The 18,193-nt window shown below is 38.6% G+C and overlaps 1 protein-coding gene and 2 non-coding genes across 3 annotated transcripts in view; 1 reads left to right on the forward strand and 2 right to left on the reverse strand.

Annotated features, from left to right (window-relative positions):
- The window catches only part of LOC126268208 (serine palmitoyltransferase 1), a 103,781-nt gene that overhangs the window by 25,996 nt on the left and 59,592 nt on the right, over positions 1–18,193 (reverse strand). The window contains exons 5-6 of the mRNA XM_049973836.1: positions 9,127–9,259; positions 2,693–2,822 (exon numbers count right to left, since the gene is read on the reverse strand). Of these exons, the coding sequence (XP_049829793.1) occupies positions 2,693–2,822; positions 9,127–9,259 (263 nt within the window). The remainder of the gene's footprint in view (positions 1–2,692; positions 2,823–9,126; positions 9,260–18,193) is intronic.
- On the reverse strand, positions 10,484–10,558 carry Trnas-cga (transfer RNA serine (anticodon CGA)). Its single transcript has one exon. It is a non-coding gene; the product is annotated as a tRNA-Ser (tRNA).
- Positions 10,889–10,963, forward strand: Trnas-cga (transfer RNA serine (anticodon CGA)). The gene has a single exon. It is a non-coding gene; the product is annotated as a tRNA-Ser (tRNA).

Raw genomic sequence — 18,193 nt, forward strand, 5'->3', positions numbered from 1 at the left:
ATCGATAGATATTCATCGTGAGATCTGTGCAGTTTACGGAGAAAACATTATGAGTGATGGAATAGTATGAAAGTGGGTGAGAGCATTTAAACATGGACGCACAAATGTGCATGATGAACAACGGAGTGGGTGTCCTTGGGTCGTTAATGAAAGTTTGGTGCAGTAAGTGGACAATAAGGTGAGAGAAAACAGATGCTTTTTCCTCCTTGCGGGATGACTTTCGTAATGTTTCTCGTAGTTTTTTGTATGGCATTGTGAGCGAGCACTTGAATTACCAAAAATTGTGGGCACATTTGGTACCGAAAGTGTTGACAGATGTGCACAAAACCAAATGTTTAGACAGTGCATTGACTTTCCCTGAGCTTACCACGACGACGGTCATCACCGTCTTAAGCCAAATTGTTACGGGCGATGAAACATGGGTGGCCTACATCACACCAGAATCAAAGCAACAGTCCATGGAAGTTGAGCAACAGTATTGTTTTACTGCAAGACAATGGCCGTCCAAATGCGGTGAATCAGACCAAAGATCTCATCACATCTTTTCGATGGTAAACTCTAGATCATCCTCCATACAGCCCCGATCTTGTGCCCAGTGACTACCATCTGTTCCTGCACTTAAGAAACACCTGGGCAGTCAGTGTCTTCAAGACGATGACGAAATCAAAACAGTGGTGATGCAGTGGTTAACAAGTCAGGCGGCAGATTTCTATGAGGAGAGTATTAAAAAAACTGATACAACGTTATGTTAAGTGCCTCAATATTGACGGAAAGTATGTAGAATAGTAGATTAAGATACAGGCTTTCATGTAAAAATAAAATTATTACGATATCTTTTTTTAATTTCTAAATGGTACTTACTTAAAAAACATGCCTTGTAGATGAACTGCTGGGTCAGGTGTTGGATCCCTTGAGTAGTTATTATGCTCTCCATTCTTGATGGTGTCTTACTTGGTTCGTTTGTGGGATTAAAGGGACCAGACTGCTACGGTCATCGGTCCGGTGTCTTACTGTTAGCTACTGAAGAGTAGGCACCCAGGGTTGTGACCCTGTCCGCATTATGCCAGGATGTCATGCGCCGTCTGCACCTAAACCACTGAAGTGTTTCTCATACAAAATTGCTGGCCTGCTGCCATGGCTTTTGGACGGTTATTGACAATGAGTTCATGAGTGTAGTGTCAGCCTGCCTACAGTGTGCCACCCATCAAGCAGCACCTTTCCCCTCTCTTCCTCGATAACCCCCCTCCCCAGTGCCCCTGGAAGTGTATTCATGCCCATTTTGCTGGTCCCTTCCTTAAATCCTTTTGGCTTGTTGCAATGACACTTTCTCAAAATTTCCTTATATGTTTCATTGCTTGTCCACATCCACGGCAACTGAGGTCACGGCCCTCGCAAAGATTTTACCCTTGGAAAGATTACAATTTACTCTGTGTCGAAGAATTTTGAAGATTTTTGTGCAAAGAGTGGCATTTGGCACATTATGGCCTCTCCATTTCATACTCAGTCCAATGGTGATGCAGTTCAGATGGTCCGTATTTTCCAAACTTCTCTGCAGCTCCTGTCGATACTGCAGTTGCTGCCTTTGTCTTCTCTGCTGCCCCTGTCAATGAGTGCCTGCCTGGATATGGACATGGATATGGTGCCTCCGTCGCTGGTGTTCCTTTACAGTCTCTCGTGAGGATCTGTCCACACCAGTGTCATTTCAGACTGTTTTCTCTTATGATGGTACGACACCTGCTCCAGCAGTCATCCTCTTCCGATGAATACATAGACATCTGCATGATGAACATTTATCCCCCAAAAGGGGAAGGAGAGCGCATAATTAAATAGTGCGTGCCTCCATGGCTGGCCTAAAGAGACTGCCTCACATCAACACAGATGGTGCAGCAAGCACTGCGCTGTGTGAAAAACAGCCTTATATAAACTGGTGCACTGGGCTCTCTGTCACTCTAAAATTTACGGGAAAAATTTACACCTCATTTTCAAAATGTGCCATAATTGACTCCTTGGTTTTGTGTGGATATACTGATTACTAAGTCGCTCAGTGTCTTAGTTACGTTCCTTCACATGTACGTAGATTAAAGTTGGTTGCCGGGAATTCTGGTATTGTGTTTGTCCAATGTTATAATATGTTCCATTATTTCTGGCCTTCTCACAGTGCCTTGAAATAATCTGCACAGTTTGCTCACTTCTTTATAATAGGGTATCAAGGCCTTTCTGTTCCTGTCCTTGGCAGCACTTAAGAACAATTTTAAGATACTTTCTTTGGAGGTATCTCCATTCTACTTGTTTAATGATAAACAAGTACACAATCAGTAGCACACTGAAAGAATAGCAGTGCTATTTGCATTAAAGACAAAAATTAGAATGACATACCAACCAACCAATACAAATTTTGAAAAAGCAGTCTGAAGGCCTTCCCTGCAAACAGCCGGACTAGGACTCAAGCTTGGACTTTCTTCTTATTGCAAACAATGGCCTTAATCATTAGTTTCTGCTGAACGAATTGTTGTTCTTGCCTCTTTCTCAATAATTCGTCTATACAGAGAGTTGTAGTCTTGACTCATGTTTTATTCCATAAGAGTTTTCTATTATTGCACACATTAGAAAATTGACAGAAATAGTCCCCTGGCATTCCAACAGAACAAAATTAGCACAAAACAATAATATGAGGAGTAATATATATTCATACCTTTATGTCTTCTTCATACTGAGCTCTCAAAAGCTGTTCCAAGTGCTCAACATCATTGTGTTTAAAGAACTGTATTGTACTTCGAGATGCATCAAGTCCTTTCTGAATAGCGAAATTCACACATTCATCCCTGAAATTATAATGTGTAATGAGTGACATTAGTGACACATAGCTAAGTGTGCTTTTAGAAAATAGCAATCAAAATTAAAAATTCAAGAAAGGTATAAGAAGTAGCTGCTCTTCTTAGATTTTGGCAAAATGAAAACAAACACACACATATACGTATGTTCATGGAAAGTCATACTTTTTCCAACAACATGCTTATTTCTTTATTTAATGTGCATATCAATAGTTTCGACATGTCACCTACGAACTGTAATTACTGGACAGCCATTCTGTCTCACAATTTTACACGTTTCTCAAGTGAGTGCTAATATTAATTCTACCATAACTTAAAACATTCATTTTTAGTGTTTATGTTAAGATATTCTTCAGCGACTTGGAAGAGTTGCCCAATTGAAAGTTCTTTAATTCTACCTACAAATTCATCACATTGCCTCCAAAACATTTAATATGGTCTGGCAGCTGCAATGAGTGAATCTTATATACAACATTGAACTTGTTGAAAAAATGTGTAAAACAGAGCATGTAATGTAGATACGTCTTGCTCTACTCTTTAAATGACCATGTAATAAATTTTAGTGAACAAGATAAAAAGTAATTCACCTTCCATTTCACCACAGTTCACAGAGTTAATTCATCGACTCTGATTTTATGTCTGAACCTTTCCTTCCTGGTGTAACTAATAGTAATAGCATAGAAAGAATCATGCTTTCAGGAGGTTTATAATCAGAAACAGAACATTTAAAATGCAAATGACTGGAAAAAATTAAAACACAATGCTACTTCTTTCTAATTTATTACTTAAATATTATGAAGTACAGGATATAGGAACAATGATGTATGTTGATGGCATCTGGCAATAAAAAAACAACAAATAAACTAAAACAAGAGCTTTGCAGTTATAAACCAGAGTGCCTATTTTATGGGGCTGAAACGATCCTTTTAGTAATCAGGACCAATCACCTGTAATCGTAATCATCATCACCACCACCACCACCACCAGCACCTTACAAATATTAAGCTTCTTGACTCTTATGGCGTCATCGAGAAGTTATTTCTCCATCCATCTTTTCAGTGGTCAATCTAGCAATCTCACACCATTTGGGTGTAGTGTAACATGGATTTTGGGATCTTCCTTGAGCTCATTAGATGTAGATGTTTTCTCCAGTTGTTTTAATAGTTCAGAATATAATGTGTGATGGGTTCATTCAACAAATCTTCATTCCCTTTGTGATTACATTTGGTATACTCAGCTGTCTGTCTCAAGAATTTCATTTCATAGGCTGTTAAGTCTTTTTGTATCTTTAGCCTTTATTGTCCAGGTGTCCTGCTAATAAGGTCTTTCCTTCTCAAACAATCTGGTAAGTCCCCCCTGATACGGGGTTCTTGATGACTTTCCTAAACTGTACCCTTTTACCTAAACCAATCCAGACCTTTTCCTTCGCTCCTCTTCCTTCCTCTTCAACTCTTCTTCCAGAAGAAGGAGCCACTGTCTCTGAAAACTTGTAAAAGTTAAATCATTGTGTGTGTGTGTGTGTGTGTGTGTGTGTGTGTGTGTTGGAGTTTTTATTTATCTGGTTTGGCCATTGTAGTGTCAATGGACACTACACATCAAGTGATAGATTTTTAAATGCATTATTGACCCTATTTAATCATAGTATTCCCATAAAGAAGATAAAAATAATGGATGGCAGCCACAAATCCAGATCTCAAAACAGAAAAAATATATGGTACACTAAACAGCAGACAGATCTAAAGAAAGAAGTTTTGTTACTGTACAACACATACAATAGTATGAAGTCTGACTATGCCAAATCAGCCTATGTGGAATGCAGGAATGAATACAAAAAAAGCCATCCTGCAAGCCAAAAAAACCTACAATGCCAACAGCATACACAATTCCACCAATAAATGAGAAACCGCTTGGAAAGTAATTAACAGTGCTGCCACAGATACTAAAAAAAGACATAATTAATATCCCACTTCAAACACTCAATGAGTTTTTTTTATTAATTCAGTGAAAGAAATAGGAGAGTCAATTATCAAACCTGACATTAGTCCATAAGAGTTACTCTCCCAAAATTGGGGTAGACAGTCACTAAATACAAGCACGCTAACCTTCTATGAAGTATCGCCTAAATTTGTACAAGGGGTCATAAAACAACTGAAATCATCTGATAGCTTAGATATATATGGCATATCATGCAACCTGCTAAAAACAGTGTGTGATTGCATTCTGTACTCTTTAACCCTTTGCATAAACAAGTGCTTACACTAGGGATATTTTCCTGATGAGTTAAAACTGTCTAGGATCGTTCCAGTATACAAAAAGGGAGATAAAGACTCTCCATATAGTTATACGCCTATTTCAATAGTACCCGTGCCCTCCAAGGTAATAGAATGCATCATGTACCAACAATTATCATCTCACTTTGAGTATCTAGGAATAATTAATGCTACACAATACGGGTTTAGGAGGAACCATTGATGCAATCGACACGGTAGTCAGTTACATCCTCAAAGTTTTTGAGAACAAATGCTTTGCTCAGGTCTCATTCTGTGACCTAAGCAAGGCCTTCGACTGTGTTGAGCACAAGCCACTACTAGGGAAACTAGAATTCTACGGTATCGAAGGAAACAGTCTCAGACTATTAAAAGCTTATCTCAACAACCGTAAACAGGTAGTTTGTGTTGGTAAGGAAATGTCAAACATAGAAAATGTTAAAGTAGGTGTGCCTCAGGGATCTGTACTGGGCCCCTTCCTGTTTCTGATAATGATCAATGACCTCCCCTCGTTTATTAGATCCATCACTGTATTGTATGCAAATGATATGACTTTTCTTCATAGCAGTAACAATCTTAATGATCTTAAAACCTGTGCTGAAAATACACTCACTCATGCAGCAAATTGGTTCAGAGCAAATGGTTTCCTGCTAAATGAAAATAAAACTCAGCAGGTAATCTTCACTCTAAGAGACAAGCCACTATCTGATGACCCTAGTTCTGTTTAATTCCTGGGAGTTTATTTAGACGAAAAGTTATCCTGGGGCCAACATCTAAACTATGTTAGTAGTAAGCTATCTAGAGTAATTTATTTATTAAGACAAGTCAGAAATTGTGTACCTGAAACATACATCAGATAATCTTATTTTGCATTTTTCCAAAGTATAATATCCTATGGCATTATCTTGTGGGGTAACTGTAGTCATATACATGACATCCTATTATTGCAGAAGAAAGCCATTAGGATAATTGCAAATTCTTCACATAAGGCTCACTGCAAACCCTTATTTACTAAACAAAAAATTATGACAGTAATAAACCTCTATATATATATACAATGTCTTAACATTTACGAAGAAAAACCTACAAGATGTGAAACGTAGAGAAAATGTACATCGTTACAACACAAGAAGCATCAAACACAGATACACACCTTACCACAGATTATCAAAATCAATAATAGCTATGAAGTTACAGGGTACAAACTATTTAATAAGCTGCCACATGCTATACAGGATCTTCCTGAACGTACATTCAAAGAAAGACTACATGAATGGTTTGCTGCCCACCCGTTCTATGATATCATTGAATTCTTCAACTGTAAAATGCAGTAATCCAACAGATGACCCACTGTACATTTATGGTAATGTAAGCTAAAATATTTCAGTAATCAATACCTTGTCACACTGTATTATAAATTGTATCTTCATTTGACATTGTCAATTGCTGTAATGGGCTAAAGACAATAAAATCTTTATTATTATTATTACTATTACTATTATTATTATTATTATTATTATTATTATTATTATCCAATTACAAGGTCTTATAAAGGTGTGTTTTGTGGCATTCCAGGACTATGGAAGGTTTAATCACATTATGAATGACTCCCATTCTTTTCGTATGCCTGGTTTTTCTCAAACAGACCTTACTTCATATTGGGTTTTTTCCGCAGAAGCGCATAGTTTTCGTTTTTTAGGTTTTGATGTCTATGCTGTATTGCTTGGAAATAAATCTGTTAATAGTGTACAGAACACTGCAGGTCATCCTCTAAAGATCCTACAAGAGCTAAATCAACTGCAGAAAGTAGTAAGAGATCAAGCTTTGTTTTTCTGTTGATTTGAATGAAGCCCTGTGGCATTTGTCTTTACTCTTGGATGATTTTACGCATATAAATAATAATAAAAAGTGTTGTGAAAGGCCACATCGCTGTCATTCTCCTGCATATAGTCTGCCACACTCCGATAATTTGTCTTCTTACTTGACACAGATTAAATCTGTTCAGTAAATTTTGAATATGCTATCAATAAGCTGCTGGGGAACATGGTCATCTACCAGAAACTGAAATAATTTTTTTTCTATTGTCTTTATCAAAACTTTTGTGAAGTCAATGAAGGCAATGTGTGTTTCTACATTGAACTCTCCATGTTTTTCTATAAGCATTTTCAATGGAAAAATAGGCATCACAGCATGACCTTCCTTTTCAAAAACAAATTTCCTCCTCACCCATGATGGTTTAATATTGTCTGTATAATTATTTTTGATGATGTTGGAAAAAATATTATATTTCAAGTTCAATAAGCTTAATCCTTGGTAGTTATCACAATTTTTCAGGTCTCCTTTTTTGAACATGGGAATAAAAATTGATTTAGCCAAGCTGTCAGGTATACATATCCTGACCAAATCATACTGAATAAGTAATACACACGCTAAATGCAAATAAGAAAACTGAGAAATATGCCAACATTTATTTGGATATGAAAAAACATAGGATAAAATTTTATGGGAACATAAACAGAATGGAAACAACCAGATTAACTAGACAGGATGCTGAATTCTATGAAAGTCACAGTAGAGCTGAAAGTTCAGGAAACAAAAGTGGATCTGTGCAGTAAAAGAAGATGTGAAAGAATCAGGTCTAACTCAAAATGGCGTACCAGGCAAAAGAAATCTTAGCAGAAAAATCATGACTAGACACCTAGCCTGGTAGAAAAACCAAAGGAGACTGAAACTACTTGGTCTGATAATAGAAAAAGAAGCCATTCTTAGAGAATATAAGTAACACGAGCATAAAAAAGGCCTAAAACAAAACTTTGAAATGTCCTTTGATGTACACTGTGTGGTCCAGTATGGCCAATGTGTGTTTACTGAAACTTCAATTTGTATTAATGATTTTGTATGCTTTAATGTTATATAACTATGATAATGGCAAAACCTGGATGGAATATAAAAATGATGGAAGAACTAAAAAAGATAATAGGAATTTTGTAATTTCATGTGTTGTATTAGTCTGATTTGTGCAATTTTGTTTTTGTTGTATATGTAATCCTGCATGAAATGTATTTGCAAAGTATTAGTTGTATTGGACATTTAGTCTATTTCAGCTGCCAAAATGTTACATGTGCTTTGGTAGTATCAGAAATTAAGTTATCAGCTTCCACATATGTCAGACATAGCCCCATGCAATTTTTTCTGTTCCTAAAAAACCCAAGAAAACCTTGAAGGTCTATTATTTTAAAAGCATAGACAAAATTAAAAGCACACTGCTGAGAGAGCTAAAAGCTATCTCAAAGACTGGGCTCCAGTAGATTCAGAGACTGGACGAAGCAATAGCATAAATGTATAATATCTACTGGGGACTATATTGACAGGTAACAATGACGTGATCTGCATCAAACTAGACACCGGACTGAAGACCACAACAATGGTGAAGACAACAACAACTATCACCGACAACACTGATGTAGATGACTACATAATATTCTTCCCAAAAAACAAAATTTCCTTTTATTTTCTCAACACACCCTATATATGAGGCACTGATCTGTTGACAGACATATAAAAAAGACTGAGAATGTTGTATTGGTGTCCTAATTGTACTAACACTGCTCAACTGGGCCTGAAAGGTTATTAACACTTCAATCTTGTTTATGTGCCTAATGACTACTCAGCCACTCAATGTTCAACTATGAGCTCTGTTTTCTTCTTCTTTCTTTCTTTAAGAATAAAAAAATTATTTTTGATTTTTGAAAAAAAAAATTATTCATTTACAGCAAAGTTACCCCACTCAAATAGCGCTTTTTATAGTCTCAATGTTCCAGTTATATGGTGAGTTGTCACCTCCACTCATTCAACGTACGTGCAACGACTATGTTTCAAAATAATTGCAACCACTGGCTATAATGCCTCTAGATTACCACAGTGTGTTCTGTTGTGTGAACACATGAAAGTGAAATTTCTGTGTCGAAAGCATAAACTAGTTCTGGCCAATCTATCTAAACACATTACAATCTCTTCTTACAACTCACACAAAAATTATATCACCACGTTTGGAATAAGCAGGTATTGCACTCGCAGCAGTTGAAAATCCATACGAATACACAACAGCATCTTCCATTAGCATATAATCGGCTAATTTCTGCTCAAGCTCCAAGTGAACATCTGGAAGAAAGTTAGAAAAAAACCATTACCACAGTTAGAAAGTGACAATGAATTTTTAATTTTACCATATAACTATATGCTGCAATTGTTTGTGATCAGGTTGTCTGTCCACATACATGCAACGTAAGTTGAATTCACTTGTTATGGCACATGGTCCTATAAGCTGGTGATGTCCTGGGCATTGTCAAAAATGGTAATGTAATAAATTAATCTTTGATAGTGCTTAGTGAACAAATTCCTTCAATATGTTTCTGTTTCTGACAGAAGAATTAAACTGTAAGTGATGTAATGAACTGTATAGCACACTTTAAAAACAAAAATACAAAACATGGAAATTGATTTTCTGGCTTCTGAGATATCACAACTGACTAAGACAGTGATGGCGATAGTTTCTATGTAGCAGATAGCTCCACTTGCGGTGGCCTGGATGCTAATTGTTATACCAAATACGTTGCATAGTGCTGATGATGCATATCCAACCAAGTGGCTTGATTGGCAGTTCATACTTCGCCACTGAAGCCCATACTACACTGATATCCAAAAACAACTGTTAACTCAGAATGAGATTTTCACTCTGCAGCGGAGTGTGCGCTGATATGAAACTTCCTGGCAGATTAAAACTGTGTGCCCGACCGAGACTCGAACTCGGGACCTTTGCCTTTCGCGGGCAAGTGCTCTACCAACTGAGCTACCAAAGCACGACTCACGTCCGGTACCCACAGCTTTACTTCTGCCAGTATCCGTCTCCTACCTTCCAAACTTTACAGAAGCTCTTCTGCGAAACTTGCAGAACTAGCACTCCTGAAAGAAAGGATACTGCGGAGACATGGCTTACCCACAGCCTGGGGGATGTTTCCAGAATGAGATTTTCACTCTGCAGCGGAGTGTGCGCTGATATGAAACTTCCTGGCAGATTAAAACTGTGTGCCCGACCGAGACTCGAACTCGGGACCTTTGCCTTTCGCGGGCAAGTGCTCTACCAACTGAGCTACCAAAGCACGACTCACGTCCGGTACCCACAGCTTTACTTCTGCCAGTATCCGTCTCCTACCTTCCAAACTTTACAGAAGCTCTTCTGCGAAACTTGCAGAACTAGCACTCCTGAAAGAAAGGATACTGCGGAGACATGGCTTACCCACAGCCTGGGGGATGTTTCCAGAATGAGATTTTCACTCTGCAGCGGAGTGTGCGCTGATATGAAACTTCCTGGCAGATTAAAACTGTGTGCCCGACCGAGACTCGAACTCGGGACCTTTGCCTTTCGCGGGCAAGTGCTCTACCAACTGAGCTACCGAAGCACTACTCACGTCCGGTACCCACAGCTTTACTTCTGCCAGTATCCGTCTCCTACCTTCCAAACTTTACAGAAGCTCTTCTGCGAAACTTGCAGAACTAGCACTCCTGAAAGAAAGGATACTGCGGAGACATGGCTTAGCCACAGCCTGGGGGATGTTTCCAGAATGAGATTTTCACTCTGCAGGCTGTGGCTGTGGCTAAGCCATGTCTCCGCAGTATCCTTTCTTTCAGGAGTGCTAGTTCTGCAAGTTTCGCAGAAGAGCTTCTGTAAAGTTTGGAAGGTAGGAGACGGATACTGGCAGAAGTAAAGCTGTGGGTACCGGACGTGAGTCGTGCTTCGGTAGCTCAGTTGGTAGAGCACTTGCCCGCGAAAGGCAAAGGTCCCGAGTTCGAGTCTCGGTCGGGCACACAGTTTTAATCTGCCAGGAAGTTTCAACTGTTAACTCACTTTCTGGATTTTGAATTGATTATTAAACACTGTGTGTGGTGTTGCTGAAGATGATTATGGCTTTTATTTTCATCTGCACCAATTAGAGCACACATTACTTGCATTCTTAACATTTGCTCTGTATTACGTTTTCAGCCATAGAAAGAACAGACACCACACATTCATATAACTGATTCACCCTGATGGGCAATGAACCCACAACCTTCAGTGCAGATGCACATTTACATTTGGCCTCCAGTGGGAATTTAAAATTAGTGACCATGGAAGACTTGAACGGGGATTGCAGGTAGATGGTGCTCGATAGGAATGCGTGCTGGCCAGAGAGTGTGCCAAGACAGTCCACAAATCTGTAATACACATTGTGTCCTGGTGACGCAATTGTTACGTAACTGCCTACTAAGCAGGAGATCCTGGGTTAGAGTCCCAGTCCAGCACACATTTTCACTTGCCGCTGCTGATTCCGATGCAGCTGGTATCATTCATTCCTTCCCTTTCCTCCACACCGTACTGCATCTCCAGCAGCAATCTGGGCAGCAGTTCGCACTACAGTGACACAGCAAACTGTTACACATCGTTTACTTCAAGGCCCTGTGGCGTGCATTCCACTGAGCCTAAACCACTACCATTTGTGACTTCAGTGGTGTCAAGCAAGAGCTCATTGGAGGGCAGGGTGGAGGTCTGTTGCGTTTTCTGAAGTAAGCTGGTTCTGTCTCAGTGCCAGTTTTTATTTATTTATTTATTTATTTATTTTTTTAGAATGAGGTCAGTTGAGAGCTTGCAACTAAACTGTCTACTTGCTAGACAAACTGGACTAACACCTGGAGTTATGGTCGGGGGAGAAATTTCATTTGACAACAGAAGCACTCTTGTGGTTATCCAAAGCACCTTGACTGCAGATTTGTATGTCAATTTGGTGATTTGATCTGTTGTGCTGCCATTCATGAACAGCATTGCACGAAGTTTTTCTAATGGGACAACGTTCGCCCACATACTGCTGCTGTAAATCAACATGCTCCACAGAGTATCAACACGTTACATTGGCCTACTCAAACATCAGATCTGTCTTCAATGTAACACATATGGGACATCACTGGACAACCACTCCAGTGTCATCCACAAACAGCTTTAACCATCCCTGTCTTGTCCAACCAAGTGCAACAGGCATGGAACTCCATCGCACAAACCGGCATATGGAATCTGTGCGACACAATGCCTGTACAGCTACTTGCTTGCATTCAACATTCTGGTAGTTAAACTGGTTATTAATGTACCAGCATTTCACATTTGCAATGCTTTATTTTGCACTTACATTAACCTGTGATCTTGCAATGTTAATCACTTAAATATGTTACCTTGACAAATGTATTCCCGAAATTTCATTACTCAGTGTTATTTATTTTTTGCTGTTGCTATTTTTTTCTGTTAATGTATTTACATGGCGATAGTCTCTGTATCTATTCAGGAGCATCTCCTCAACAACTTATAACAGTTATTTAACAAACCTAGAGTTACTAGGTGGGTTCAAATATAAAATAGGTAAGTATAGATATTTTCCACCTGAGTGTTCAGTACCTCAACCATATGTTGAACAAATATGGTCCCACACATACATCAACCCACATTGAAACAACTACGCCTAAACATTTTAAGTAACGCCAGTTGTTAGTTCCTGGGTAAGGTAAATTAATATATCAAATGCTACACTGATTTCACCATGCCCCCCCCCCCTACCCCACCCCACCCAACAGCTTAAAAGAAAGGGAATCAAATTTCAGTGAACCATTACTTTTCAGAAAGTGTTGATTTGAAGTTTGCTTTCTGCCTGCCCAAGTTTACACCAGGAAAATATTTAGTTCTGGTAACAGATACACTGCAATGTCAAGTAAATTCACCGATGTGGAGCTCCAATTGAATAGTATATAAAACATTAACAGTTGCACAGGTGAATTACAGCCAAATACAAAAAGGTACCGGCTGTTATTTCTAGTATCAAAAATTTCTGCATCTCACATGCAAAAAAATTCCACCTGATCACAGACCACAAATAACTAATTTCACTTTTTTTACCCTGAGTAAATCTACTTGATAAGATGGTGTGATGATTAGTGCAATTGGCATTGTTTTTTTAGCAACTACCATTACGAAACGTCACTGCTGGCCCAACCCCACAGCTCACCACACCAAAGCCCTGTTGCATTTATTGGTGGTTTCAGAAAATAATTTCAAAAAGCAAGAATCACTTTTTCTCCATCTTCACAAAAGTATTAGGAACATGGAGGACAAATTAACTGTGAAGACCTATCAGGTGGGTAGACTCACAGATCAGGGCCTCACACTCAGCGAAGTACAATGTTAGGCATGTTTCAGTTGGTCAGAGCATCTATCCAAAGCTAAGAAACTGATACTACAGACTTATTTTTTATAAGTCACTGATAAATCCATCCAGAAACACCTGCTGGCCACAGAGGAGTCCGAGTGCCAGGTGATAATCCTGACTATGTTTCAACCTAAAACCCTCAAGTTACTACACAAGGCACACTGGAGGATATTGAGGTACAGGCATTGATAAGGTGTCATATCACCTTCAGAAGCCTGTTAAAGGTGACTACAAGGTTACTTGTGGTGGATGCTTTCTTTAACTTTCTTTGTTGTTCAGATGTCATTAACAACATTCAGCTACAACCTGGGCACTAGTGACAGTTTTAACTATAGAGGGAGCGCCACATGCATTTATATGTGACAGTAGCCTACAGTTCACACTGGCTGAGTTCTGTTCCTTTTCCAAAGAGAAAGCTTAACACACATGACCATGACTTCTTTTCACTTTGCATCAAACTTTGAAGTAGAGCAGTTGGTCAGGATTTTCATGTTTTAAAAGAACAAAATGGTGATGGGCCCAAACCAGTGAGCACAGCCCAAAAGGTCACAGATGTGCTAACGTACAGTCTGCACTCGCAGATACACTGGAGTAGACTCAATGGGTCATCACTGGTCATAGGGGTTTCCACTGTTGGAAGAAGTTGCGAAACAAGAGAAAATAGTGCGACACATACTGGGTGCAATCACAAAAACTACATGACCCACACTGCCTGGCATGACCTTGCCATCACAAGTCCAGTTGACCATGCTACCACATTCTATTCACCAACGCTCCTCATCTCAACCCTTGGCGAATCATGAGAACAGTCTCTGTTCTCAGAATGGCTAAAACTAGTGGAAGCCTATAGAGGCTGAACTACTGCTCCCAGGTATGGCACTCCCACCCCTGCTGACAGAAAAGGTCTCACTTGTGATCAAGCTGTTTGCAGGAATGTCCACCTGTCCTGTTCCCTATGGGCCAGTTAAACTGGGGAGGTATCTAATATCTGGCACCCACGAATGTGGATCCTGATTCAGCAGGGATGTCCAGGCCAGTATCTTGCCTGAGTATCTGATATGTCTTGTCACTATGAAGAGGATTTTGTTGGCCAGTGCAGTAATGCAACTGGGTCCTCCAATCTACTGTCCAGCCTCACAATCAACATTAGTCTTTCAAAATGATAAAGTGTGAGCAGACTGTGACCACCTCATGAACACATTCATTTGGCAGGTGTAAATCAAGCTACTGACATGAACTCAAATGAGCGTTCTTGTGTATAGTTGAAACTTACAGAATGTTGGAAGAGTTCTCTTCACAGGCTTGGTTACCCCAGGAGGATGCCCATCAAAAAGTGGATAGGCATAGTAATCCACAGCCTGGAGCAACATGTTACTGAACATTATCATGTTATCCTGCAGCAGATATTATTTCCATACATCATCTTGAGAGACTAATTTTGATTGTGAGGCTGGACAGTAGATTGGAGGACCCTGCTGCATTACTGCACCAGCCAACGAAATCCTCTTCGTAGTGACAAGACATATGAGATACTCATGCAAGATGCTGGGCTGAACATCCCTGCTGAACCCATGTAAGTGCATGTACAAGATGTGCATTGGTACCCCTCCACCTCCACCAACATACATGAGAGTCATCAAACATCAGAGAATTTGTCTATTTGCTGGTGAAGAGAACCAAATGCTGTTGCCCTAAATTTTATTGCAGGTGTTCCCTTGCAAACCACCATAGTGCACAAAAGTGTTGGAAGCTTTGCACTGTTGTTTGCAATAGATCCCTAAAGGCTGGTCTGACACTGTGGAAATGGTTGTGTACCACCTGACATTACACAGCCCTCCCAATTGCCTCCCAAGAGGCAGCACACGGTTTTGTATCATTCTCATCTGGGTATCTTCAATCCATTATGTAGTGGGCTCGTGTTTTTGACTGTAGGCAATCATTACGAAGCAGGTCTTTGTTGTTTTATAACTCACAATAGCGGCTGAATGTTCAAATGGTGTCGTCATGGTACATGGCAACTTTGTGGCCAACTTTCACTGTTGATAACACTTATTGTTATTAAATAAAATGTACACATGGCCTATGCTTCAAACAACCCTTAAATGCATGTTGGCAGATTGAAAAGTGCACACAAGCTGGACTGTCCCATTTGTGGTTGGAGAGGTAGTGTGCACTACTGAGAATGTAGATTTGCTTTTATGTCTGTTAAACAGGTAGTTGGACGTAGTGATTTTCTGTGCTCAGAAGAGTACTGAAAAAGTAGTTTCCAATAACAAAAAAACAAATGATGAAAGTCATGGGGGGGGGGGGGGGGGGGCATGCAAAATGCTTTTTGGACAGTTCATACTGGCACATTAAATTAACCAACAAGTGTAGCATCTTAGGAAACAAAGATTATGTACACAAGGATAAAGAGGCGCTTGTTCAGTTTTTTTTGTATGCAACTGGCTACCTCAGCAGTCGAAGTGCGCCACGCCCTGTGCTGTTGACTGCTACAGCAGTTCAGTGGCAATCTGTAATTAGTGAGTTGAAATTCTGTTCAATTTTTCAGACATATGCTTGTTTATTTTTTAGCTGTGGTACAATAAGAGGTCCATGGCATTTCAATGTGCTGTATACAGATACACTGTTTGGTGTAAATATAATAGGTGACATTTCATACTACATTCAGTTTTCAGTAGACTTTTATGTTGTTGTGCTTTGTTGTGAGACTAAATGTTAAATACTGCAGCATATAGAGTAAATATTGTGAATGAATACTCCTAAGTCATCAAGAGCCTATGTGCAGTGCAGAACAACAAAAAAGCCAAGGAATTTTGAGAGACAAGTCCTGAAGTACATCCACTGAGTTCACAATGCAGCAGTCAAAGGGTTAATGAAGGACTTAGGCACACAACAAACAATTTTATGAGTGAGTATGAAGAATGCACAAGAAAAGAAAAATATAAATCAAACCCCAATTATTAACAATAAGATGCGAGTGTAAAAAAAATGATATTAGGAACAGTACAACATATGCCAAATTAAACAATGTCTTCAAGAGGATGTTGGAAAATACAATGAAAATTTGATAAAAGAAATAACTGAAAACCATGAAAATACAAAGAAACAGAACAGAAATTCTTGTTGTGCAGACATGGTGTTTAATTAGCTAAGATGGCAGATGGCACAAGAAACATCAACAAAAAGGACATTGTACAAGCAGTCCCAGGTTTCACTGAAAGAGATAAATCAGAAACACATATATTAAGTGTTGAAAATAATGAGAAACTAATGCCAGATGGAATGTACAAAGCCATATGGGGTATGAAGAAAAGAAAGGCATTGGGAGATGGTGTTTTAATAGAAACAGTTAAAGTTGCAGTCAAGAATATACAGAAAGAATATATAACATTGTTTGTAGAGTATTTCCAGAGGACAGCAATACCTATTAACTAAAATAAAGCTGTTAAATTTTTTTTGATGGAATCTGCCTTGAGCAAACAATTTTTTTTCTGAGTTGCAGATAGGATCCTATGCCCCATGCAATTGTAATTGATAACTGTGTGTCAACATTGATATAAACAGTGGTTGTAAGTCTAGAGCCCTTGTTTAACAATTCATCTCCGCTATATGGTGAGTAACAACTATCATTTCCGTCATATTGTGACATTCCATCCTGGATTTTCAAATTGTTTAATGTCATTTCTTCTTGTGTACAGTATGTTTAGCTGATGTTACAGCTTCATCAGTCGTTTTTCTCCTTCTTTCTTATTAACACACATTGATGCTGTAATTTCAGCTAAACATGTATGGGTAAAAAGAAAGAATAAGAAAAATGTGTTTACTCAAGGCTGATCCCATCCAAAAACAAATTTATTTGTAAGCAAACACAGACATGAGAATAAGCTTCAACTTCAAGATGAATAATGTTACATAGTTGTTCTACAGATCAAATTCATGTTAAACATTTTGATGTAGAATATGTCAAGAGAAGAAACTTAGAACGCTTCTATACATCCACGTAAAAACTAATATTTATATGGACACATGCTACCTCTATGCAACACTCCCTCTGAGTTACAGAAGCAGCTCCTAAAAAGATAACTCCTTATCTACATTTGTAAACATTTCTGCTAGCTGCCTGACATTTCATTTCCACGGATAGATTGTCAGAGATTTATAGATGCATATTTCACCCATTTCTGTGCAAAAGTTAGATTCATTAAAGGGTGACGAGATCCTTTTTCCTTCTGATGTTGCACTTTGTAGATCTCTTACTCTCAAATATAGATGGATTGTCGACAACAAATTTCATAAATGAATAAATTTACTCTGAGCCTGTGGTTAATATTTTGAGTTGTTTAAAGAGATACCTGCAAAATTTTTATGTGTGAACTCCATACATAATTCTAATTACTTTCTTTTGTGCAGTGAATATTTTTTGTCTAACTGAGGAGTTAACCCAGAGTATTATCCCATACTACATCAATATACGAAGATATGCAAAATATGTTAACTAACTGCCTTCGCTATCCACAAAGTTGACCATTATTATTATGGCAAAAGAAATTAAACCAAAATATTTTAGCAGGTCTACTATGCGGTGTTTCTATTTTAATTTCTCATCACAAAGCACACTTCATAACTTACAATTTTCCACCTAGTTTAGTGTTTCTCACTGATATACTACAGTAATAGGAGGTGGAATATTTTTGACAGTACCATACTGAATAATTTGTGTTTTTTCAAAGTTTAAAGCTAGCCCATTTGTGCAAAATCATTTACTAACTTTCAAAAAACACATCATTTAACATTTTCCTAGTTACTGGTT

Source organism: Schistocerca gregaria, chromosome 4 (genome assembly GCF_023897955.1).
Source record: "Schistocerca gregaria isolate iqSchGreg1 chromosome 4, iqSchGreg1.2, whole genome shotgun sequence".
NCBI classification, from domain to species: domain Eukaryota; kingdom Metazoa; phylum Arthropoda; class Insecta; order Orthoptera; family Acrididae; genus Schistocerca; species Schistocerca gregaria.